This window comes from Bombina bombina, chromosome 2 (assembly GCF_027579735.1).
Source record: "Bombina bombina isolate aBomBom1 chromosome 2, aBomBom1.pri, whole genome shotgun sequence".
Taxonomy (NCBI): domain Eukaryota; kingdom Metazoa; phylum Chordata; class Amphibia; order Anura; family Bombinatoridae; genus Bombina; species Bombina bombina.
In genome coordinates this window covers 444904453-444932383 of record NC_069500.1, presented here as the reverse complement: position 1 = coordinate 444932383, position 27931 = coordinate 444904453, and the positions used below count along the sequence as shown (strand labels likewise).

General features: G+C 38.1%; 1 protein-coding gene across 1 annotated transcript in view; it reads left to right on the top strand.

Moving 5' to 3' along the window:
- The first annotated feature begins 2364 nt into the window (after positions 1-2364).
- The window catches only part of LRRC74B (leucine rich repeat containing 74B), a 61685-nt gene continuing 36118 nt past the window's right edge, over positions 2365-27931 (top strand). The window contains exons 1-5 of the mRNA XM_053699803.1: positions 2365-2535; positions 5509-5683; positions 9147-9289; positions 13254-13386; positions 16627-16833. Of these exons, the coding sequence (XP_053555778.1) occupies positions 2365-2535; positions 5509-5683; positions 9147-9289; positions 13254-13386; positions 16627-16833 (829 nt within the window). The remainder of the gene's footprint in view (positions 2536-5508; positions 5684-9146; positions 9290-13253; positions 13387-16626; positions 16834-27931) is intronic.

Genomic DNA, 27931 nt, shown 5'->3' with positions numbered 1-27931 from the left:
GGATCCGAGCGTTTAAAAAACACTAGGATTTACCATCACTAAAAGTAAACTGGACTTTGTCATCAGTTTGTAAAAACGGGTGCTAAACTTACCCTTTCTGTGCGGCGGCCTCCTCGCTAAACTCAGCAGTTCCGGACACCCACAACAAAGCACTCTTTTCTCTATGAGGTGACGTTTCCACCTCTAAACCAATAGCCATGCTAGCATACAGAACACTGTCTTGTGACTAGCATGGCTATTGGTTTAGAGGTGGAGACATCACCTCATTGAGATAAGAGCGCTGTGCCATGTGCGGCTGGAGCTGCTGAGTTTAGCGAGGAGGCAGCGGCACAGAAAGGGTGAGTTTAGCACCCTTTTTTACAAACTGATGACTTTATTTTTAGTGATTGTAAATCCTAGCGTTTTTTTTTTTTTTAAATGCTCAGATTTGCTCTTACTTTAAAGGGACAGTTTACTCAAAAATCTTCTCCCCTTTAATTGTTTCCCAATGATCCACTTTACCTGCTGGAGTGTATTAAATTGTTTACAAGTATTTCCTTTACCCTTTTATTGGCATTTGAAATAGTTTAGCCTGTGGTATCCCCACCTATTCTAAAAGTTTCTGGCCTTAGGTCAAAGCTATAGATAAGATGTGTAAACACAGCCAGCAGAATAAATTACACTCCTAGTGGGGCATAGAAGAGATAGGTAATAAAATGTTAATTTATCATTGTTCTCTCTAAGTATTGGTCTTTGGTTTACAGACAGATATAAGATAAAGAAGCATGTATATGTACACAGTGTGATAAAGTAATAAGATCTGATTTTCCTAACACAGTGACAGTGGCAAGCTCTTTTGTAGTCAGACAAGTCTGGATTGGCTCTTCCAAATAAGGAAAGTGGTGGTGTTGTTTGAAATGCTCGGATTTACACCATCACTTTAGAGGGACACTCAAGTCAAAATTAAACTTTCATGATTCAGATAAAGCAGACAATTTTAAACACTGTTACAATTTACTTTAGTAACAAAATGTTTATATTTACACTTTTTGAGTCACCAGCCCCTACTGAGCATGTGCAAGAATTCACAAAATATACATAAATGCATTTTTTTTAATTTCTGATGGCTGTCACATGATAGGGGAGAAGTGGAAATAGACATAACCTTGACATATTGAAGTTAAAAAAAAATATACTACTCATTTAAGTTAGACTTAGTGCTTTTGCATTGTCTTGTTATCACACATGTGTTGATTATGCAAATCTACTGTATTTACCAATCCTGTAAGCATGTGAAGCCTGCTGCCATTTGTTCTTTCAGTTTTAAAAACTAGAAAATACACAATTTTGAGACTTAAAGGGAAACTAAACCCAATTTTTTTTCTTTCATTATTCAGATAGAGCATGCAATTTTAAGCAACTTTCTAATTTACGTCTATTATCAATTTTTCTTTGTTCTCTTGCATTTTTATTTAAAAGCAGGAATTTAAAACGTAGGAGCCGGACGATTTTGGGTTCAGCACCATGGATAGCGTTTGCTTATTCGTGGCTGACATTTAGCCACCAATAAGCAAGCATAACCCAGGTTCTGAACCAAAAATGAGCCAGCTCCTATGCTTTATATTCCTGCTTTTTAAATAAAGATAGCAAGAGAACAAAGAGAATTTGATAATAGGAGTAAATTAGAAAGTTGCTTAAAAAAGAAAAAAAATGGGTTTAGTATTCCTTTAAATTACAAATAAAGGAGGCAAAATAAATAATAAAAATACACTGCGAAGTTTTACTATGCATAATACAAATTGTGTAAATTGGCAAAATGTTACTTTCATACCACTCTGACAATATATACTTTTTAATATAAATTTGTAAAACCTATATATATATCGTGTGTGTATGTGTGCATATGTATTTTTTTAGGCACATTTATTTACAAACACAAAATTAATATACACACTTTGAGGTATCAGGGACTTAATTCTAAAGGGGGCTGCAGTGCTACATCAATAAAATAATGCTTATATTTTATACTGTTTTAATTCTAGGATACGAAGCCCTAACATAAACTGTTTCTGGTTTATCTGTATAGCAACAACTCCTTGACAACGACACAACAAGTTTGTGTAATCTAACTTTTCTGCCCCGCCTACATTTGGTTGGTGGAGTTTACAGTCTGGAACATGTTAATTGGTCTTTGCTAATGTCACTCAAAAAATACACTATGAGGTTTGGTTGCACAGCAGATTTACAAATCTGATTCTGCTTTTGCTAATACCGTCTCTTACAATTAGTTTGCATTAGCGTTTTCTTAGCATGCTTCTGCTATTGATTTGATCTTGTTAGACATTGTGATATCAGTGTAACATTTTAATTAAAGTTATAGTTAAAATGGTTCTAAGCAAAAGATTTTCTAAGGACATTACCTCCGTGCTACCCTCAGTAGAGGAGGTAAATGATGCAGAAATTGAGGAAGATAGTAGTGAAACCAGTCATGGGATCGCTAGCAGACCACCCAGCAGACCTTTAGCAAGCCGGAGCCGCGGGAGCGTTGATAATAAAGTAAGACATGTTGTTAGTGTGTTTTTTATAACGGTCTCTTATCTCCTTACTTTAGTGCATTAGATAAGAACGGTGTTTTTTTTTTTTATCTCCAGGTGTAATCACTGTAGTATGAAACTTTTATTTTGTTTGTGACATCTGAAGAACTGCTGCTTGGTAACGTTCTGGAGGTCTAAATTGTGTTAACAGAAATACAGAAATGTAAAATAATTGTCTGTTTTGATGACTGTACCAATGAAGACTAAAGGATGTTAAAAAAGTTTGTTAATTATATGTTATAAACTTATTTATATACACATCCTATTATTTTACTGTATGTTCAAACGCCTAATCAGGTACTTACATTAAAGAAAAAAAAGATAATATAAGTAAATTAGAAAGTTGTTTAAAATTGCATGCTCTAGCTGAATCGTGAAAGGAAAAATTTGGCGTTCATATCCCTTTAATGTTTATCTTCCTTTTTTTATTGTGGCCAATTAGAAACAGGACAGATATAAACAAACTGTTGCACATAGCAACCAATCACTGTGCACAGTGTGCAGAATGTAGAAGTGTCAGGGTTCTGGTTTCTATGGAATACAGCTTCTTTTTGGTAGTGGAAACACTTCAGTTTACAGAGTTTAAAAGGCCATTATAGTGATAAAATTATATGCTCTAATTCTTAGAGCATGTCGTTTTATCATTAGCAGTGCTGACAAGGGGTTAAACACATAGACAAATATTGAGTGCTCAGCATCTCCCGAGCAGAAACTGTCGCTGATCCAATCAGCAGTGCTAGTTGCACGACCCAGCTTTGCAACTGGTGCTATTGACTGGATCAGCGTCAATTTCCGCTGAGGACCAGCTGTGCTACTTTATCTATGTGTTTAATGCCTTCAAAAGGGGCGTTGCAGCGTCACTAGTGATACAATTGCGTGCCCTAATAAATTAATGTCTTTAAATTACAGAAGAAGCAAACAACATAAATGAGACTGCACTGGAAACTTTTAAAATAATGCATGGTTAAACATTTTATGAGAAATTAAATTTTGAGTTAAACCCCTTAACTGCATATGACGACACGCACATTGTATTTACTGCGGATGACGACCACCAGTGTTCCCTCTAAGGCTAGTTGTGCTTGCAGCCCACCTTTGAAACAGTTAATAAGGGAACCACACCTTGCAGTCTGCATTGTGTAGTGTTCGCTAATTGCTCTAATTAGCTGTTTTACTACTGGGCTGCACACAAAACTGGCCTTAGAGGAAACACTGACAACCACAGTCGTCATGCAGGGGAGGTGCTCTTGGAGCTCATCGTGCCCCCCCCCTCACATTCCCACTGGTGGTCTAGTGTGCAGCATCATTCAGGGATTCCAGTGATGTCATCACACCCTGGAAACCCGGAAGTGTCTCAGAAGGGCTTAAAGAAGCTGGATGGAGGGGTTAGTGTTCAAAGCCCTGAATCTCAGTTCCATTAAAGTGAAAGTAAAATTATAAATCCTAGCATTTTACAAATGCTAGGATTGACTTTTGAAACAAGTAAAGGGGACTTTCATTCATGAAATATAAGATACTTCATGTAGAAAGATCCTTTATTTGTTTTAACCGATCAACGTTTTTAGCTGCTGCAGCAGCCGACGGCTACAAACTTTTTTTAGCCGTGCAGTAAATCCGGCTTGGCGCCCATAGGAGCCGGATTTACCGCACGGCTATTGGCTAAGAGGTGAAAACTTCACCTCCTAGCAAAAAAATGTTTTGGCCGTGGTCTGCCGTAGCACCTAAAAACGGTGATCGGTTAAAACAAATAAAGGAGCTTTCTACATGAAGTATCTTATATTTCATGAATGAAAGTCCCCTTTACTTGTTTCAAAAGTCAATCCTAGCGTTTGAAAAACGCTAGGATTTACTTTCACTTTAATGGAACTGAGATTCAGGGCTTTGAACACTAACCCCTCCATCCAGCTTCTTTAAGCCCTTCTGAGACACTTCCGAGTTTCCAGGGTGTGATGACATCACCGGAATCCCTGAATAATGCTGCACACTAGACCACCAGTGGGAGTGTGAGAGGGGCACGATGAGCTCCAAGAGCACCTCCCCTGCATGACGATTGTGGTTGTCAGTGTTTCCTCTAAGGCCAGATTTGTGTGCAGCCCAGCAGTAAAACAGCTAATTAGAGCAATTAGCAAACACTACACAATACAGACTGCAAGGTGTGGTTCCCTTATTAACTGTTTCAAAGGTGGTAAAGCGCTAGGATTTACTTTCACTTTAAGCACTAGAAACCTCCAAGACTCACAGTTTGAAATGTAATTTCATGCTTACAAATGATTTGTGTCTTGGGGGGTTTAAGTATAAACACATTTTCTTTTTCTTTCTTTTTTAATAATTAAGAAATTCAAATGTGTTAAAACACAACATATAAATCTCCCTCTAACAGGCCATCCGAAAGGCCTCAAGACCCCAAGATGGCTTATTTTAAAGCCCGATACCCCCTCTTAAAAATAAAGCCTTTTTAAAAGTTTTTATAGCAGGTGATTACTGTGGCAATGGTGATCACCTGATGTGAATAAATATTGTTGGCTTGTTTCTTGTTAGGCGTTTGGGTGTTCATCCACACACCTCATGTTCATCTCATGCTAGTTTAAAGGGAAATACAATTTTGAACAACTTTCCAGTTTATATCTAGTATCTCATTTGCTTCATTCTCTTTTTTGAAAGGAGCAGCAATGCACTCCTGGGAACTAGCTGAACACAGGTGAGCCAATGACAAGAGGCATATATGTGCAGCCACTAATCAACAGCTAGCTCCCAGTAGTTCATTGCTGCTTCTGACCATACCTATGTATGGTTTTCAATAAAGGATACCTAGAGAATGAAGCAAATGTGATAAGTAAATTGATCAGCTTTTTAAAATGACACACTCTACATGGATCACAATTTTTGCTTTACTGTCCTTTTTAAGCAGCTCCTATTTAACCCTTTATTATTGTAGGTAGTTGTGAGATCAGCCAGAGCAAGATCAAGAAATGGAGATGATGCAGAAATCATTGAACCTGAAGATACTGACTCAAAAGAAGAGCCAGCAAAGGAGACTTCACATGAAGAGGAAAGTTTTGTTGAAACCAAAGACCATGAGGAAGACTGGGACACTGATTTAGAAATAGAAGGTTGGCAAATAGATATATATTCTTATTTGTAAACAGCTGATTCACAGGTGACATTATCCACGGATGTCACAAGGTTGAAAGATTTATAACATAACAAATCAGAAAGGAGCAATACAAAATAGGTGTGGGTTTAGCTAAAAGCTTACAACATAGAGACGCTATATAGGGAGAGTTGCCATATAAGTGACTTCTGTTGCTAATGTTTTTATAGGGTTTGTTTTCCCTTGTTTTGCACTATAAAAGGTTTGGTATACAGACTCGTATGAAAGGAAACATTACTCTCTTTTTGTGAGACAAAACATGAGGAAAACGCATTATGTTTGTTGATTGGATTGCAATAAAAAATCAATGATCTCAGCAAAAATGATGGGAAAGAGCTAGTTTGGATTTAAAGTTTGTGAGACAGAATATAGGGAATTATGTTGCAGTCAGTGTTTAATGTACAGGCGCTCCAAGTGCATTTAAAGTGAATGTAAATTTTAATGCTCAAGTGCCCCGTTTTTAAAACTTTGATTAAAGGGACACTGAACCCAAATTTTTTCTTTTGTGATTCAGATAGAGCAGGCAATTTTAAGCAACTTTCTAATTTACTCTTATTATCAAATATTCTTCATTCTCTTGTTATTTTTATTTGAAAAGCAAGAATGTAAGTTTAGATGCCGGCCCATTTTTTATGAACAACCTGGGATGTCCTTGCTGATTGGTGGATACATTCATCCACCAATAAACAAATGCTGTCCAGGTTCTGAACTTTATTTTTTAAATAAAGATAGCAAGAGAATGAAGAAAAATTGATAATGGGGTAAATTAGAAAGTTGCTTAAAATTGCATGCTCTATCTGAATCACGAAAGAAAAAAAATTGGGTTCAGTATCCCTTTAAAAACAGGGGCACTTTAATTCATCAAAATTTACATTTCACTCGTGTTGTGAAAAAAACTTACCTTTTAATCTTCACAGCAGATCCAGCTTCCTCCAGTCGTCGCAAGCCACTTCTAATGTCAGAAATAATGAATAGGTCATCCACCAATTATGGCTTCCCCCCCGGGAAATCAGTGTCTGATTTAACGCTGTGATTGGAGGAAGCCGGATTCCTCATTTTAGACCCAGGAAGAGGCTTTGCAACAGGTGGAGGAAGCTGGAGCTGCTGTCAAGATTAAAAGGTAATTTTTTTTTTCACAACACGTGTAAAAACAGGGGCACTTTAATTTATCAAAATTTACATTTCAATCGAATTTTTAAAAACCGGGCACTTTAGCATCAATATTTCCATTCACTTTAAAGCTATAGGAATGTAATGGAAGTTTGACGTAGAAAGTTATGGAGTTGTACATGACGTCTTCAACATAGGAAATGTCCAGGAGTGGGAAGAGTTGATGCTGGAAGATTAGAGAAAAGGTCCATGAATTGAACCATTGCAGACAACGTTCAACATACGTGACACTGCAGTGTTATAGAGGCCTTTTTAAGTTATGGCCGGGACATTGAATGGATATGAAGCCCAATATTTTTCTTTTGTGATTCAGAAAAAACATACAATTTTAAGCAATTTTCCAATTGACTTCTATTATCACATTTACTTTGTTCTCATGGTATCCTTGGTTGAAAGGCATACCTAGGTAGGCACAGGAGCAGCAATGAAAAGGTAGACACAAGAAGAGAGGCGCACAAATGTGTGTATCGGTTTGAATAAGGTCAGCACACACTACTAATGCTTTGTACACAGGGTACTCACACTTTGGCGCAGCACACCAGTGTGCTTGTGGAAGCAGGCTGGCAATCAGAGCTGACCAGCTAGCTCTCTCTGGCTCTTCTTCGATATACAGCGGCCCTCCAATAGGTAGACTATCTGGTAGTGGTTTGCTTGTATTAAATCTCCAGGCTCAAGTTTTGTTAAAACAAACTTAAAACTTTTATTACATAATATTCACAAGCAAAAAGGATTTGTACAAGTGTTAACCTGTACAAATCCTTTTTGCTTGTGAATATTATGTAATAAAAGTTTAAAGTTTGTTTTAACAAAACTTGAGCCTGGAGATTTAATACAAGCAAACCACTACCAGATAGTCTACCTATTGGAGGGCCGCTGTATATCGAAGAAGAGCCAGAGAGAGCTAGCTGGTCAGCTCTGATTGCCAGCCTGCTTCCACAAGCACACTGGTGTGCTGCGCCAAAGTGTGAGTACCCTGTGTACAAAGCATTAGTAGTGTGTGCTGACCTTATTCAAACCGATACACACATTTGTGCGCCTCTCTTCTTGTGTCTACCTTTTCAGAAGTACTTTTTGCACATTGGGATTGGTTTGGAGAGTGCAGCCGGGTGAAATGGATTTCCTGCAGTGAATCATTCCTGGGGCCCATATGGATTACTAGTACCCAAAGGAACTTCTCAGACATCTTCAAACTTATATATGGACACTGAATCAATCATCATTTAATGAGGTTCCCCTTTCCAATTCTATCTTATAAAATACCGTCTTGTCATATACCATTGCTCTAGCAGATATATTGTTTTTACCTTGGTTTTTCAATACGTACATTTTTCTTTTTTCATTGCATATATGTATGAGCGCCCTCTGGTGACCTAGGTCATTTTTTAACAGGAGCAGCAATGCACTACTAGGCAATAGCTGCTGATTGGTTGCTGCACATATATGCCTCTTCTCATTGGCTTACCTGATGTGTTCAGCTAGCTCCCAGAAGTGAATTGTTACTCCTTCAATAAAGGAAACCAATATATCTGAATCATGAAAGAAGAATTTTGTGATTCATGTAAAATAATAATATAAAAGCCAGATTGTAGCATTGTTATGGAAGTAATCCATTTGTGATATTACAGAATGAATAAAGAAAAACAAAATGACAAAGGATAGACATGTAAAAAGCCTTGACATTTCCAGTATTCATTTGTATCCTTTTTTTCTATATGTGGTTTGTCAGTATAAATACTATTATACAATTTTCGCAAATGGTATCTTTTATATCATGCAGTCCTTAAAGGGACACTGAACCCATATTGTTTCTTTCATGATTCAGATAGAGCATGCAATATTAAGCAACTTTCTAATTTACTCCTATTATCAATTTTTCTTTGTTCTCTTGCTATCTTTATTTTAAAAGCAGGAATGTAAAACGTAGCAGCCGGCCCATTTTAGGTTCAGCACCATGGATAGCGTTTGCTCATTGGAGGCTTACATTTACCCACCAATAAGAAAACATATCCCAGGTTCTCAACCAAAAATGGGCCGGCTTCTATGCATCACATTCCTGCTTTTTAAATAAAAATAGCAAGAGAACGTAGAAAAATTGATAATAGGAGTAAATTAGAAAGTTGCTTAAAATTGCATGCTCTATCTGAACCATGTAAAAAAAATGGGTTTAGTGTCCCTTTAATTATTTAATATAGATTACCCTTACAGGGGCATTAAAGTCATTCCATTTTGTTAATAAATATATTCTATTTTAGATACAAAGGAATCTTACGATGCGACTGGAAAAGCCAAATATTTATCGGTATGTGAGCTGTATGGTGTAATACCCATTTCACATTACATGCAGCACATGCAGGATTCTGAGTTTATAATGGACCATCGTGGCTTGGGTATACAGGTAACAATGCACATATATACTGAATATGACCTTGCATTCATAGCAGATCTCTTTTTTTTTTTATTTTTTTTATTTGGCATCTTATTAATTATACTGCCTAAATCACCCCTGGTTAACATGTACATACTACATTTAGCTCTTGTATCTAATATGTACTGTAATTCTGTTCACTAAACAAACCATCGAAATGTCTTACCTTGCTTACTTGCAATATTTTGCATGGTCCATTTAATTAAAGGGACAGTAAATATTAAACTTTCATGATTTACATAAAGAATGCAATTTTAATCAACTTTCCAATTCACTTCTATTATCTCATTTGCTCTGTTCTCTTGGTATCCTTTGTTGAAAAGAATACCTATGTAGGCTATATTGTTATGATTGCTATATCGTTAATTAACTCTGCCTGTCTGACTACTCTGCTTGCTTAACCCCTCAAGTACTGGATTGCCTAATGAACTATGCCTGTCTGACTACTCTACTTGCTTAACCCCTAAAGTACTGGATTGCATGACTGCTTATAAACTCTGCCTGTCTGACCACTCTGCTTGCTTAACCCATCAAGTACTGGATTGCCATACTGTTGCTGAGCATTGCCTGTCTGTCCACTCTACTTGTTTATACCTTGAACCTTTTGGACTGCCTTACTATTGCCAAACTCTGCCTGCCTGACCATTCTAGTGGTTTACCCTTGAACTGCCTAACCGCTGATTCCCTGCCTATTGCCGCCAAAGATTATTCTGCTTATAGTGAGTACCGCTTACCTCATCTTGCAAACTTTCTCTGCTCTGGGATATTCCCTATCATTCCGGCTTGACGCCGGGATATGAAGACTACTGGCCAAGTTCGGTCTGATAGTGGAATATCCCACGAGCATTACAATCTCAATAATGAAACTTTGAGTTCCATGTCCCATTAAGTTGTTTTACTGTTTAGTTTTCTTTAATATGTTGTATTTGGCTTTTCTACATTTTACAAGCAACATATACCTCAATAGTAACCTCTTTCATCATGCTTATGTTAGTAGTTTTAACAGTACCTGCAAATATGCATAAAGGCAAATACATAGGTAATAACAGATCACAATTAAAACACATTAAACCTTAAAGGGACACTAAACCCCAAAAAATTCTCTCATGATTCAAGTAGAGAATACAATTTTAAACAACATTCCAATTTACTTGTCTTATCTAATTTGCTTCATTCCTTAGATATTGTTTGCTGAAGAAATAGCAATTCACATGTGAGCCAATCACATGAGGCATCTATGTGCAGCAACCAATCAGCAGCCACTGAGCCTATCTAGATATGCTTTTCAGCAAAGTATATCAAGAGAATTAAGCAAATTAGATAACAGAAGTAAATTTGAAAGTTGTTTAAAATTGTACTCTCTTTCTAAATGTTGAAAGAAAAAATTTAGGTTTCATGTCCCTTTAATCGCCATAGAATATTTTATCTTTTCTATGGGACAGTTCTCCAGTGAATGTCTTATTTAGGAAGTAGATATTTTATAATATATAATATATATCACGTACACATGTTGTTGGCCAGTACACAGGAAGTGACACATGTTGTAACCCCTGCAGTTTCATGTTTCAGTGTAACTGTGTGTGAAGCTCTTCTGCTGGTAACAGAGACGTGCGCTGTGCCACTGCATGGTGCGTCACCTGCATGAATCCTGCTGCCTGTAAGAGACAGCACCCATAGATTTTAACTCTGGGTGGAAGGGGAGGAAAGAAGAAGTCTGTGTTTCCACCCAGATTGACTCAGCAGAAGTGACAATGACTACTGTACAAGGGCATGCCAAGTGGGGAGGAGTGTGGTGTAGCACTTGCTGGCAGCTGAGTGCACTGATAGCCTTATGAAAGGCAGACCTGCTGGCTATTCAGTTGCCATTACACCTGGCACTTGTTGAGCCCTGAAGGACACCATGTTTTTATACCAGAAAAAAACTTCAGCACTCTAATATGTTATTTAACTGTTTTGCTAACTGATGATTGGTTAGATTTCTGAGCAGAAATGTCAGGTGAAAATGTCTTAGTTCTTATAAATAAGGCAATATATTCATCCACAAAGCATTTAGCATTTACAGAGAGAGAGAAAGAGAGAGACACTATCACACACAGAGGGTTAGAGAGAAAGAGAGAGAGACACACAATCACACACAGAGGGTTAGAGAGAGAGAGAGAAAGAGAGAGACACAATCACACACAGAGGGTTAGAGAGAGAGACACAATCACACACAGAGGGTTAGAGAGAGAGAAAGAGACACACAATCACACACAGAGGGTGAGAGAGAGAAAGAGAGAGACACAATCACACACAGAGGGTGAGAGAGAAAGAGAGAGAGACAATCACACACAGAGGGTTAGAGAGAGAGAAAGAGAGAGAGACACAATCACACACAGAGGGTGAGAGAGAGAGAGAGAGAGAGAGACAATCATACACAGAAGGTTAGAGAGAGAGAGAAAGAGAGACACAATCACACACAGAGGGTTAGAGAGAGAGACAATCATACACAGAAGGTTAGAGAGAGAGAGAGAGAAAGAGAGACACAATCACACACAGAGGGTTAGAGGGAGAGACACAATCACACAAAGAGGGTTAGAGAGAGAGACAAAATCACACACAGAGGGTTAGAGAGACACATAATGGATGAGAGTCAGAGGGGGAGAAAGAGAGACAGAGAGAGAAAGAGACCATGGGGGAGAACAACACATAAAGAGAGAGATGGATAGAGAGAGAGAGACACACACACAAGGGGGGGGGGGAAGAGGGACCACTGCATTTTTAAGTAATAAAACAGCAGAGCTACAGAGAATTCAGAAAATTAGACTATAAGTGTGAAGTACAGAGGCAAGCTGCTAAGTTAGTGGGTGTAAATTTTGAGTAAACAAAATACAAAAACGATCCTTTGCTGTAAAAGAGTAAAAAAACACTAAACCACATTCATTAAATGATAATTTTCACTAACAGAATCCCTTTCAGTAAAATCTTACTTTAATAAGATGTGGCTGAAACACTGCTCTCTCTGCCTCTCTTCCTGCTCTGTAAGGATTCAGGAAGTGACAGTGGCACATTCCACTGCACTTAGAGGGGAAGAACAGAACTCTCTTTTTCACTTTAGCAAAGCTAGAAGGTTCACAGGACAGCAACAAAATATATGAAAGTTGTTTTTTTCCGTTTTTGTTTTGTTTTATATGATTTAACATCCAGCCCCAACACTATGTTCCACTTACTAATGCCTCTCACTGGATTGGTTCAGCCCAAATAGGACTGCCTCAAATAAGCAGTTAATGGGCCATGCAATGATCTTAACCACTTGCATCCAGTAGGTGGTGCAGCATGTTGTGTAATGGTGGGCAGACCTGCTTGTGCCTCTCCATTGCACAACATATAGCTGTGAGAGAAAAAAAAATGCTGGGGGAAAAATAATTACAATTTTTTTTTTTTTTTAAAGCCAATAAAAAAAAATATATATTTTTGCCCATATGAGAGGTGAAGCACTGCCTCGCCTGCCTCTAGTGACTGCACATCACTGTGACACATGTGAACTAGCACAGTCTAACTGTGAAAAACTTTCAAAATGCTCTGAGCTAGGAGGCGGTTTTCAACTGTTTAGAAATCAGTTTGAGCCTAGCTAGGTTTAGCTTTTCAAAAATACCAACAAGGGAACAAAGCAAATTTGATGATAAAAGTAAATTGGAAAGTTATTTAAAATTGCATGCCCTATATGAATCATGAAAGTTTAGTTTTGGCTTTACTGTCCCTTTAATTCATAAATCCAATTTGCTTCAATGGTTATTATTATTTTAATTATTAAATCTAAATCATTTACTTTCCAGGAGTTTAATACTTTGTCAATGGTTTGGAATTTTAGAATTTGGTGAATCTGATTATGACAACAATTAATATATTTTAGGACTAAATTGTGCTTTTTACATTATCTCATTTTTTTTTTTAGTCCACTAAAGCTTTGGCTATTTCTTTGGCTACAAATACTTCAATAGTGAACCTGAGTCTTAATGATAATGCACTGGACGGAGACTGTGCTTCAGCTTTAGCAGATATGCTGAAGGAAAATTGCTTCATAACAGGTTTGGTAATTTTCTGTCTTACATGCATTTCTGGGCTAATTTGTTCAAAGTGACATCTAGACAAGGAACCAAACATCAGTTTTAACAAATTGGTTGGAGTAAATAGAGATAAGTGGACAGTTAATGGTCAATGGGCCATCTGTTAACCATGCTTATAATATTTATTTAATTTGGGTTTGCCTTATTTACTATGCTGTCAAAAATGTATTGAAGTCTTTAAAGGGACAGTCAACACCAGAATTAAAAAGAAAGATAATCCCTTTATTACCCATTCCCCAGTTTTTCATATCCAACACAGTTATAATAATACACGTTTTACCTCTGTAATTATCTTGTATCTAAGCCTCTGCTGACTTCCCCCTTATTTCAGTTCTTTTGACAGACATGCAGTTTAGCCAATCAGTGCTCACTCCTAGGTCACTTTACGTGCATGAGCTCAATGTTATCTATATGAAACATGTGAACTAATGCCCTCTAGGGGTCAAAATGTAATCAGATTAGAGGCAGTCTTCAAGGTCTAAGAAATTAACATATGAACCTCCTAGGTTTAGCTTTCAACTAAGAATACCAAGAGAACAAAGCAAAATTGGTGATAAAAGTAAATTGGGAAGTTGTTTAAAATTGCATGCCCTATTTAAATCATGAAAGTTTTATTTGGACTTGACTGTCCCTTTAAGGTACACCCAACAAACAATACATAAAATAGTGACTGATGATGATGAAGAGAGGATTCTTAAAAATGCCATTCCTATAATGATCATTGGACAGTTTTTTTGGGTTTTATAAATACGTTCTCATATCTCTGATGTGAGCGATTTAGATGGGATCCTTCAGAGTGCTCATCCCCATGTAGAAGTGTTTTGTGGTGCATTTTGGGCAGGTTACAAAGTAGCGGTCTACTCATTGTTAGCTAACCATTCTTTTTATAGTAATTTCTTGACAACAGAGGGACATTAGCACAGTAAAATATATTGACACTCTATATGTAACATTGAAATCAATTTAAAGAGGGTTCCCTTCTTCTGTAAATAATGGCTTGTTTTATAGCATTAAGTACCAACATCTTAATCTAGTATACTCAAAGACCTACGAGCTCATTGAGACTTTGTGCCTGTCAGCAGCATTATAGCTAGGGATGGGCAAATGTGCTGAAAGTGTAATTCATTTGTCAGAACGAATAGTCCTGTGTGCATTCTTTTCTGGACAATTGAATGTTGATAAGAATGAAAATCCATTAAAATTCGGTAATCAAATGTTATTTCCGGTTTTCAAATGTTACTTTCGTTTTCAAATGTTCATAATTTGATTGAAAATCCTTATTCAAAATTTTGAATTTAACATTCAATTTAACAAGTGCTATTCAGAAGTTCAATAGTTCATGTGGTAGGGAATTTAATAAATTGATACATAATAGATACAAATATATTAATTAGATTTTTTCTATTTCGAATATTGCACCATTTGAATATTACATTTAAAGAGAGCATTACAATTACTATTACAAATATATTGATATAGATTTTTTGAATTAGAATATTGCATAATTTGAATAGAATTATTAGACACATTTGGATAGAATATTACATCTAAAGAAAGCATTAGAAATACTATTACATTAAACAAATGTTAGAATGTTGTCAAACACTTGAAATTCGAAACAAACAAATGTGTTAAAGGGCCAGTAAAACCAAAATCTTTCTTTCATGATGCAGATAGAGAATAGAAATTTAAACAACATTACAATTTACTTCTATTATTTATTTTGCTTCATTTTTTAGATATCCTTAGTTGAAGAAAAAGCAATGCACATGGTAAGCCAATCACACAAGGCTTCTATGTGCAGCAACCAATCAGCAGCTACTGAGCATATCTAGATATGCTTTTCAGCAAAGAATATCAAGATAATAAAACAAATTAGATAATATAAGTAAATTAGAAAGATGTTTAAAATTGCATTCTCTTTCTAAATCATGAAAGAAAAAATGTGGGTGTCATGTCCCTTTAACATGTTTCATTTTTCAAATGTTGCAACACATTCACCCATCCCTAATTATAGCGCATTATAATGTGCTGTTGAATTCTTCCTCGTTAGTCCTGAACTCTGGCAAAACAAAGAGCATTTGGTACTAATCTTTCACCTTTAAGGGAAAATGCAGAGGACATTTTTGGTACATCCTCTTCAATCAGTTAATACATTTCTGTGATACAGAATTTATTCCACATCAATGTTTAATGACTAAATTAATCAATATTTATGTATATCTGACTTCCAGTAATCCATGGTTGTTTTCCTGGTACTTGAAATCAGCATTGAAGAGTAGTAAACAAGACTGCAGGTCTTTTTTTTAAACAAAACAGGGAATAAGCACTCAGCCTTATTTCAGTTTATATTCATGGTTTTGAAAATACTCTATAAACATGTTATAGAAAAATTTGAGATTTAAGGGTATATTTTAGGTGAATGCTCTGCCGATCATTGGTATTCTGTGAGTTCTAAAATGGAAGGTAGCTGACTCTAATACTCTCTATGAATTTATATTAGAATATTATTGTGGATTTAGTGAACAATTGACAAAATCATTTACATTTATGAAAATGTCATATTTTTTAGTACCAAATATAATGTTACTTGCTGGTACAGCAAATATCTTTTCTACATTCCCCTAATATTGGAAGTGCAATATACACAATAAACAACAACAAAAGATACTTTTAAAGGGACAGTCTAGGCCAAGATAAACTTTCATGATTCAGATAGAGCATGTAATTTTAAACAATTTTCCAATTTACTTTTATCACCAATTTTGCTTTCTTCTCTTGGTATTCTTAGTTGAAAGCTTAACCTAGGAGGTTCATATGCTAATTTCTTAGACCTTGAGGGCCACCTCTTTCAGCTTGCATTTTAACAGTTTTTCACCACTAGAGGGTGTTAGTTCACGTATTTCATATAGATAACACTGTGCTGGTGCACGAGAAGTTATCTGGGAGCAGGCACTGATTGGCTAGACTGCAAGTCTGTCAAAAGAACTGAAAAAAGGGGCAGTTTGCAGAGGCTTAGATACAAGATAATCACAGAGGTTAAAAGTGTATTATTATAACTGTGTTGGTTATGCAAAACTGAGAAATGGGTAATAAAGGGATTATCTATCTTTTAAAACAATAAAAATTCTGGTGTAGACTGTCCCTTTAAATAATAAAACATTTTCACAAAATGTAAAATGTACTTCTTTGTATTTTTAGAGCTGCACTTGGCAAATAACAAGCTTTCACTAAATGGAGCCAAAGTCATAACGCGTATGCTTCTTGAGAACACCACACTTCGGAAGTTGAACCTCTCAGGAAATCAGTTTAATGACCAAACAGCATCACATTTTGCTGATGTTCTTATAAATAACCAGAAGTTGGAATACTTAGATCTCAGTCACAATGTGTTTGCTGATGGATCAGGTATGTTGCTGTTGTAAACGTTTTTAAACATATTTTTGTGTTTGTTTAACAAATCAGATACAAAATAGGGAAACATAAAGAACGTAACTGAATAATTGAATTACTACTAAATTCTAATAATGCACCTTAGGAACCTGCACTGTATCCAATAAAAACAAATAGTAACACATTTAGAGTTGTATGTGAGATATTTGAACCGCACAAGACTTGGTTTACTTATAAATTATTAATTTATATCTAAGTATCAACACAAAAATGAATTAATTCAGAAAAGTCTTGAAATATATCCACACAAGAGGCACTCAAAAAAATAAATAATAAATACCAAGAAATTTATTCCAAAAATCTGTGTTTATAAAGCTGTAATGTTTCAGTATCTACCTACACCAAAAACAATCAATTGTGAAGGTTCAGAACTTTAAACCATGAAGATGATTGTAGAGAATGGAATATACGTCCTTGTTTGCATTATATAGCTAAATTGGCAAAGGACTGTGCAGTAATGTGATTGATTTATGTGATCTTCCATCTTATTATTTTTTTTTAAATTGAACTAATTTTTACAAGTTTACTTATTGTTATTGCAAGCATTATAAAGTGAGGTTATGTACTGCATTGAACCAATCATTTGCGTTTTTTAGTTCAAATTTTACCTTTGAATGTATAGTGACCCAGTAGAAAAGCAGTAGCTGAGTTCATTGTACCAGACCAAAACTTGAGTGCTCATTTAGATTGTGAGAGGTTTAGGGCACATGATTAGAATCACAAACTAATGTATAATATGATTTTATTAATATATACTTTCATGGCAAATTAACACCTAGTTTAAGAGTTTTGCGTTAGAGGCTATGCGTTGCTAACAAGCAGTTTTCTCTCACCGCTCACTTACCTGCAGCGCTGGTATTACTGGTTTTTAGAAACCCGGCGTTAAAAGACAAAAAGTGAGCGTTGAGCAAAATTTTGCTCCTTACCGCACTCCAATACCAGCGCTGCTTAAATCAGCGGTAAGCTGGTTGTACGTGCTCGTGCACGATTTCCCCATAGGAATCAAGGGGGAGAGCCGGCTGAGAAAAAGTCTAACACCTGCAAAAAAGCAGCGTACACCTCAGTTACGCAGCCCCATTGATTCCTATGGGGAAACTAAAGTTATGTTTATACCTAACACCCTAACATGAACCCCGAGTACAAACACCCCTAATCTTATACTTATTAACTCCTAATATGCCGTCCCTGACACCTGCATTATATTTTTTAACCCCAAATCTGCCGCTCCAGACACCGCCGCCACCTACATTATACTTATGAACCCCTAATCTGCTGCCCCCAACATCACCGACACCTACATTATATTTATTAACCCCTAATCTGCCGCCCCCAACGTTGTTGCCACTATAATAAACATATTAAACCCTAAACCACCGCACTTCCGCCTCGCAAACATTAGTTAAATATTATTAACCCCTAATCTGCCGTCCCTAACATCACCGCCACCTACCTACATTTATTAACCCCTAATCTGCCACCCCCAACGTCACCGCCACTATACTAAATGTATTAACACCTAAGTCTAACCCTAACACCCCCTAACTTAAATATAATTACAATAAATCTAAATAAAAATGACTATCATTACCTAAATAATTCCTATTTAAAACTAAATACTTACCTATAAAATAAACCCTAAGCTAGCTACAATATAACTAATAGTTACATTGTAGCTATCTTAGGGTTTATTTTTATTTTACAGGCAAGATTGTATTTATTTTAACTAGGTAGAATAGTTATTAAATAGTTATTAACTATTTAATAACTACCTAGCTAAAATAAATACAAAAGTACCTGTAAAATAAAACCTAACCTAAGTTACAATAACACATAGCACTACACTATAATTAAATAAATTAACTAAATTAACAACAATTAACCCCATAATGACCGAGGACGTGCAGGGTACGTCCTCTAAAAAAAGGCAGTTAACGCCTGAGGACGTACCCTGCACGTCCTCAGTCTGGAAAGCAGCTGGAAGCGATCCTGCTCGCTTCCAGCTGCTTTCCGGTTATTGCAGTGATGCCTCGACATCGAGGCATCCTGCAATAACACTTTCTGGCCATCCGATGCAGAGAGAGCCACTCTGTGGCCCTCTCTGCACCGGACATCGATGGCCGGTATCGTTGGTGGGTGGGAGCCGACTTGGGAGGCGGGTGGGCGGCCATCGGTGTGATCTGGAAGGTGGAGGGGGGCGGGATCGGGGGCGGAGCCTTCGGGGGCGCGCACGGGCGCGCGCGCGTGCACGGTGGGTGGCGGGCGGGCGCGTGCACGGGGCGGGAGCGGGTGGGAACCGCTACACTACAGAAAAAAAGTAAGAGTAAAGTGTATTAAAAAATGAAAATAAACATTTTAAAAAAAAAAGCATTTAAGCGATCTGGAAGGGGTGGGGGGTTGGTATTGGGGGGGGGGAAGCTACACTACAGAAAAAGGAAAATTTTTTAATAAAAACACATATTTTCACTAAAATGGGTACTGGCAGACAGCTGCCAGTACCCAATATGGCGCACATTAAGTCAGAGGGGGAGGGTTAGAGAGCTGTTGGGTGGGGGATCAGTGAGGTTGGGGGCTAAGGGGGATCCTACACAGAAGCATATGTAAATATGCTAAAACAAAATGCACAAAAATGCACAAATTTTCCTTTTATTTTAGTACTGGCAGAGTTTCTGCCAGTACTTAAGATGGCGGGGACATTTGTGGGGTAGGGGAGGGAAGAGAGATGTTTGGGAGGGATCAGGGGGTCTGATGTTTCAGGTGGGAGGCTGATCTCTACACTAAAGCTAAAATTAACCCTGCAAGCTCCCTACAAGCTACCTAATTAACCCCTTCACTGCTAGCCATAATACACGTGTGATGCGCAGCGCCATTTAGCAGCATTCTAATTACCAAAAAGCAACGCCAAAGTCATATATGTCTGCTATTTCTGAACAAAGGGGATCCCAGAGAAGCATTTACAACCATTTGTGCCATAATTGCACAAGCTGTTTGTAAATGATTTCAGTGACAAACCTAAAATTGTGAAAAATGTAATGTTTTTTTTAATTTGATCGCATTTGGCGGTGAAATGGTGGCATGAAATATACCAAAATGGGCCTAGATCAATACTTGGGGTTGTCTACTACACTACACTAAAGCTAAAAATACCCCAAAAAGCTCCTTACATGCTCCCTAATTAACCCCTTCACTGCTGGGCATAATACACGTGTGGTGCGCAGTGGCATTTAGCGGCCTTCTAATTACCAAAAAGCAATGCCAAAGCCATATATGTCTGCTATTTCTGAACAAAGGGGATCCCAGAGAAGAATTTACAACCATTTATGCCATAATTGCACAAGCAGTTTGTAAATAATTTCAGTGAGAAACTGAAAGTTTGTGAAAAAATTTGTGAAAAAGTGAACAATTTTTTGTATTTGATCGCATTTGGCGGTGAAATGGTGGCATGAAATATACCAAAATGGGCCTAGATCAATACTTTGGGATGTCTTCTAAAAAAAAATATATATATGTCAATGGATATTCAGGGATTCCTGAAAGATATCAGTGTCCCAATGTAACTAGCGCTAATTTTGAAAAAAATATGTTTTGAAAATAGCAAAGTGCTACTTGTATTTATGGCCCTATAAGTTACAAAAAAAGCAAAGAAGATGTAAACATTGGGTATTTCTAAACTCAGGACAAAATTTAGAAACTATTTAGCATGGGTGTTTTTTGGTGGTTGTAGATATGTAACAGATTTTGGGGTTCAAAGTTAGAAAAAGTGTGTTTTTTTCCATTTTTCCTCATATTTTATAATTTTTTTTATAGTAAATGATAAGATATGATGAAAATAATGGTATTTTTAGAAAGTCCATTTAATGGCGAGAAAAACGGTATATAATATGTGTGGGTACAGTAAATGAGTAAGAGGAAAATTTCAGCTAAACACAAACACTGCAGAAATGTAAAAATAGCCTTGGTCCCAAACGGACAGAAAATGGAAAAGTGCTCTGGTCACTAAGGGGTTAAATAAATTAAATTAAATTAGCTAAAGTACAAAAAACCCCCCACTAAATTACAGCCAATAGAATGCAAGCTCAATCCTATTGGCTAATTGGATCAGCCAATAGGATAGAACTTCAATCCTATTGGCTGATTGCATCAGCCAATAGGATTTTTTCTACCTTAATTTAGATTGGCTGATATAATTATATCAGCCAATCGGAATCTAAGGGACGCCATCTTGAATGACGTCACTTAAAGGAACCGTCATTCAGTAAGAAGACTTCGTTTGAAGAGGATGCTCCGCGTCGGATGTCTTGAAGATGGGGTTAATATTATTTAACTAGTGTTTGCAAGGCGGGAGTGCGGCGGTTTAGGGGTTAATATGTTTATTATAGTTGCGGCGATGTCCGGAGAGGCAGGTTAGGGGTTAAAAAAATTATTTTAGTGTTTGCGATGCGGGAGGGCCTCGGTTTAGGGGTTAATAGGTAGTTTATGGGTGTTAGTGTACTTTTTAGCACTTTAGTTATGAGTTTTATGTTACAGCGTTGTACCATAAAACTCTTAACTACTGACTTTTAAATGCGTTAGGGATCTTGGAGGTAGAGGGTGTACCGCTCACTCTTTGGCCTCCCAGGACAGACTCGTAATATCAGCTCTATGGAAGTCCCATAGAAAAAAGGGTTTACGAAGTTTACGTAAGTCGTTTTGCAGTAAGGCCAAAAAATTGTGCGGGGACCCTAAACCTGCAAGACTCGGAATAGCAGCGGTAGTGAGAAAGTAACGCAAAACTCGTAATCTAGGTGTAATAGTTTACAAATAGGTGACCACCGTTACCTCATATGTAATGTGCACATGCAATGCCGGCAGATGTCATGCCACATTTGTTTTATTTTGTTTGTTAAAGCAATTAATACATCCATTGAAAATATAGCAATGCTAATCAAACATTAATACCTTCATTCTTACAAATTAAGGTGTTTTTTCCTTATTGCAAGATTTAAATACAATAAGGAACTAACATGCAGATATGTAGATTTAACTGTAACACCCAAATGTTTTTTTTTAATTGAATTTTTAATTTGAAAGACAAAGTATACAAAGCAATAAAAACTAATGTGCCATATTTTCATGATAAAATGCCCCTTTACAAATATACAGATACATAGCAGAAGGCTATAGTTCCACATATCTAAGGGATGGCTCAACATGTGAACCCAGTATCTAGTATATTACTGCATAGTAGCCTGCTTTTATACTATTATTAGCATACATAAATTACAAAACACACAACGTGACTTTAACCTTATCTCCTCAGAGTGTGAATTCAGATATTAGAGCTACTATTTATATTTTTAATAACAAAATACAAATACAGGTTACACAGTGGCAAATAAAAAAAAAACAGAAGACATACAAAAGAACAAGAATAAATGCAAAGATACAGTTCTTTAAAATAAAATAGGACATATACTAAACAAAATATCTACACTTTGCATATATTATACAACTTCAGTAGTTATGTGTAAGAACTCCCTTAAGATGTTTCTCCTTCTGCCCAGGCAAGTTCTGATCAATTTTTCTTTAACATTAAATAATATTTCAGAGTCTCCCTTTGTCTTGTCAAGACCACAGCCATTGTGTTAATTTACCATCACCTAAACACTCCTTGCAAGTCCTTAACCCACAGTACCAAGAGATACCATCCACCAGGAGAAGGGGGGAGGGAAGGGGGATCTTTAGATCAATGCATTCTTTAGCAATCACAGGTGTTACACAAAGAAAGAACATTTCAGATTAACCCTGGCAATGCTGAGCCACCATACCGCCTCTTCTGCATGGCTATTCTAGGTATTACTACTCCTCATGAGTGTATCATGACACAGAATTCTTTTAATATTTAACTTATCGTCTCACTCATGAGAATGTATATTATGGATGACTAGTTTATGGGAGATATAATAATGGAGAGGGTAATGTCCATTTAAGTTTATATATATATATATATATATATATATATATATATATATATATATATATATATATATATATATATATATATATGAGAACACAAATAGTAAACCTTATCCAGCAACCCCACATTAAGCCTAAATAAATAAGTTGATAAGAGCTGCCAGAGTCTCAAAAACACTCACGGATGTCAGAATTATTACACACTAATTTATTAAGATGTCAAACAATGTACAAAAAAGAAAAATAAATAAATAAGCATAACCACATGATTAATGGTCTAAGGTAAATAGCATATACACTTAATTCATTACCCAAGCAAGCAATCAAGGATCCCCAATAATAAAACAACTTGTCAGTAAGTCCACTGATTAGAAGGCAGTTCCAAAATATAAGTCCTTTGATATGGACAACAGTTAGAGATCAAAATGCCCAAACAGGGTGGGTCCTCCTGAAAATAACTTTTCGCTCCCTATGCAACAGGATAGATTAGGATAGATTAGATTTTTGGAGTGTTGTGCAGCTCATAATAGCTTGGCGCCTTTTTTCATAGCAGGGGAAGTCCTGTCTTACGTAGCATGTGACCGGGTGCGGTTTCTTTTATTTCCTAAGATCCTGCTGCAGACATCACTCCTGAAGAGAGCGTTTTCACTGTTAGCTGTCTGGGTCTAGGAAGTGGTGAGTGACCCAGCCATTGGGAGTATTAAGGTGCTGTTTTTTTTAAATAAAACCGTTTCTTTTTAATTGTACTTCTGTGGGTATATGCAAAGCTATAGAGGTCTCTGATACTACATTAGAAGGTTCCGCTCCTTCTGTACTGATTAATTATTCCTATTTATATTGTGAGGAGTCTGTGGTTTGCCCGACCTGCTCAATTTTGTTCCATTTGCCTAAACACTGTTCTAAAGTCTAAGATGGGAGACAAGCCTGATAATACTCATAGCGCTATTTGCCCTTCTGAGCCATCTACTTCTCAGGTCTCTGGGTCCCAATAAATTACTACCCTCTCTACATTACCCGATCCACATTCAGTTCCCCGCAGCTCAACTAATCCTCCATCTGGAGGGGGCTTTTCTCCAGCGGACTTTACCGCGCAGTTACAATCGGCGGTGTCTGCGGCCCTGAGTGCCTTACCTCGCTCTAACAAATGCAAGAGAAAGAATAAACATAGTTCTCCTGACCTAGAGTCATCTAAATATTTGTCGGATTTAGCTACTATATCCCAGCTATCCGAGGATGAGTTAATCTCTATAGATTCAGAGGGTGAACTTTCTGAGTCGGAGACTTCAGTTACTAAACCTCCTTCAGCGGAGGAACCCTCCTTTAGATTTAAAATAGAGCATCTGCGTTTTTTTATAAAAGGAGGTTATGTCTACTCTAGAGGTTCCAGAGGCTACACTCCCTGAGGAACCTAGGATCCCTAAATTAGACAGGGTTTACGAAGATAGGAAGGTCTCTTTGACTTTTCCTGTGCCAGTTAAGATGGCAAAAATTATTAGTAACAAATGGGAAAGAGTAGGAACTTCTTTTTCCCCCCTCGTCTACTTTTAAATAATTTTTCCCGGTACCTGACTCTCAATTAGATTTGTGGGGCTCTATCCCGAAGGTGGATGGCTCTATCTCCATGCTGGCTAAGCATACTACTATCCCTCTAGAGGATAGTTCTTTGTTTAGAGAGCCTATGGATAAAAAAATTGAAACTTTTCTGAGGTAGGTGTTTCAACATACAGGGTTTTTATTTCAACCGGCAGCAGCTGTAGCCACGGTTGCTGGAGCAACTACCTACTGGTGCGACACTCTGTCAGAGCTCATTGAGGTGGAGACTCCCCTCGAGGGTATTCAGGAGAGAATTAAGGCACTGAGAATTGCTAACTCCTTCATCTGTGACGCGAATATGCAGATTATTTGCATAAATGCAAAGGGTGCTGGCTTTGCAGTTCTCGCCCGCCTGGTTAAAGTCTTGGTCTGCAGATATGACTTCTAAATTCAGACTCCTTTCTCTTCCCTTCAAGGGGAAGATTTTATTCGGTCCAGGGCTGGACTCCATTATCTCTACGGTTACCGGAGGGAAAGGTGCCTTCCTACCGCAAGATAAGACGAATAGGCCTAAGGGACGGCAACTGTCTAATTTTTGTTCCTTTCGTGCTGACAAGTCGCAACAACAGCAGTCCTCTTCCAAGTCCGAGCAGCCCAAGAGTACTTGGAAATCCGTTCACTCCTGGAATAAGTCTAAACAGACTAAGAAGCAGCCGAGAACAAATCAGCATGAAGGGGCGGCCCCCGATCCGGGATTGGATTGAGTAGGGGGCAGACTGTCTCTTTTTTCAGACGCTTGGTTCCAGGATGTGCAGGATCCTTGTGTCCTGGAGGTTGTATCCCAAGGATACAAGATAGGATTCAAGTCTCATCCACCCAGGGGCAGATTCCTACTCTCCAGTTTTTTGACAAGACCAGAAAAGAGAACTGCCTACTTAGGTTGCATACAGGATCTCTTCTCTCTAGGAGTAATTGTCCCGGTTTTTACAGCAGAAAGAGGGCTGGGGTTTTATTCAAACCTTTTCATGTTTCAAAAGAAGGAGGGAACTTTCCATCTAATTCTGAACCTAAAGTGCTTAAACAAGTTTCTTAGTGTTCCTTTTTTCAAGATAGAAACAATACGGTCAACCCTGCCTCTGGTTCAGGAAGGACAGTTTATGATCACAATAGACCTGAAGGATGCATACCTTCACGTCCCGATTCACAGGGAACATTTTCAGTTCCTGAGGTTTGCTTTTCTGGATCAGCACTTCCAGTTTATAGCTCTTCCGTTTGGCCTAGCTACTGCTCCACGGATATTTACAAAGGTTCTGGGGGCTCTTCTAGCCGTTGCCAGAACACGAGGAATTGCAGTAGCGCCTTACCTGGATGATGTCTTGGTACAGGCACCATCTTTTCGTCTAGCGGAAGAACATTCGGAGTCCCTTCTCAGTCTTCTTCGATCACAAGAATGGAAGATAACCTTTTTAAAAGAGTTCTCTTACTCCAAGTACAAGGGTGAATTTCCTGGGAACTATAATAGACTTCATATCCATGAGAATATTCCTCACAGATCAAAGATGTTGCAAGCTAACCTCTGCATGTCTTACCTTCCATGCCTCCTCAAGACCCTCAGTGGCTCAGTGTATGGAGGTAATCGGACTCATGGTGTCCTGCATGGACATCATTCCTTTTGCCAGACTTCATCTCAGACCCTTACAACTATGTATGCTGAGACAAGTGAACGGCGACCATTACGATCTGTCTCAACAGATTGGGCTGGACAGCCTGTCGAGAGACTCGCTCTCCTGGTGGCTCTGTCCAGATCATCTGTCCCAAGGCACATGCTTTTTTTGAGACTGTCCTGGGAGATTACTACTACAGACGCAAGTCTTTCCGACTCGGGAGACGTTTGGGGTGCCACGAAGGCACAAGGTCTGTGGACTCAGGAGTCCTCCCTTCCGATCAATATTTTAGAACTCCGGGCAATCTTCAATGCCTTGAAGGCTTGGCCCCTTCTGGGTTGGTCCCAGTTTATCAGATTCCAATCAGACAATACAATCTGGGTTGCCTATAGCAACCATCAAGGGGGAACGAGAAGTTCCTTGGCGATGAGAGAAGTATCTCAGATACTAGAGTAGGTGGAGACTCACAAATGTACGCTGTCAGAGATCCACATTCCGGGTGTGGACAACTGGGAAGCGGACTTCCTCAGCAGGCAATCCTTTCACCCAGGGGAATGGTCTCTTCACCAGGAGGTGTTTGCAGAGATATGCAGTGAGTTGGGGACGCGGGAGATAGATCTCATGGCATCCCATCTCAATACCAAGATACCCACGTATGGGTCGAGGTCGATGGGATCCTCAGGCAGAATTGATAGATGCCCTATCAGTACCATGGAGGTTCAGACTTATATATCTTTTTCCTCCATTACCGCTTCTCCCTCGTGTGGTGGCTCGCATCAAGCAGGAGCGAGCATCTGATTGCTCCTTCGTGGCCGCAAAGGACGTGGTTTGCGGATCTGGTGGGGATGTCCTCATCTCCTCAGTGGAGGTTACCTTGTCAGAGAGATCTGCTGATACAGGGTCCCTTCATTCATCGAAATCTAGATTTTCTGAGGCTGACTGCATGGAGATTGAACGCTTAGTCTTAGCCAAAAGAGGGTTCTCTGAGAGTGTTGTCAACACTCTGGTTCAAGCTTGTAAGCCAGTTACTCATCGTAGCTACCATAAGGTGTGGAGGACTTCTACTGGTGTGAGGAGCGTGGCTTTTCCTGCCATATGGTTAAGGTTGCCAGAATTTTAGCCTTCCTCCAAGATGGACTGGAGAAGGGCCTATCTGCTAGTTCCCTGAAGCGACAGATATCGGCCCTGTTGGTGTTACAGCACAAAAGGTTGGCTGAGCTTCCGGATGTGCAGTTCTTTGTTAAGGCTCTGGCTAGGATCACACCGTGTTTAGATCTGGGGCTCCGCCTTGGAGCCTCAATCTTGTTCTTAGTGTTTTGCAGCCGGCTCTGTTTGAGCCTATGCATACTGTTGACATTAATTTGTTATCTTGGAAGTTTTTTTTTTGTTGGCTTTTGCCTCTGCGCGCAGAGTTTCTGAGATTTCTGCTTTGCAATGTGATCCCCCTTATCTGGTTTTTCATGCTGAAAAGGCGGTTTTACGCACTAAACTAGGGTTCCTCCCTAAAGTGGTGTAGAATCGTAAGATTAATCAAGAAATTGTTGTTCCTTCCTTGTGTCCTAATCCTTCTTCAGCGAAAAGAATGTTTGCTTCACAATCTAGATGTGCTTCGTGCCTTGAAGTTCTATCTTCAGGCTACTAAGGAATTCCTCTTTGTTTGTCATCAATACGGGGAAGTGTAAGGGGCAGAAGGCTACTATGACTTCTCTTTCTTTCTGGTCGAGGAGTGTCTTCCACTTAGCTTATGAGACAGCGGGACAACAGCCTCCTGAGAGGATAACGGCTCATTCCACTAGAGCAGTGGCTTCTTCTTGGGCTTTTAAGAACGAAGCCTCAATGTATCAGATTTGTAAGGTGGCTACCTGGTCCTCCTTATACACTTTTTTAAAATTTTACAAGTTTGA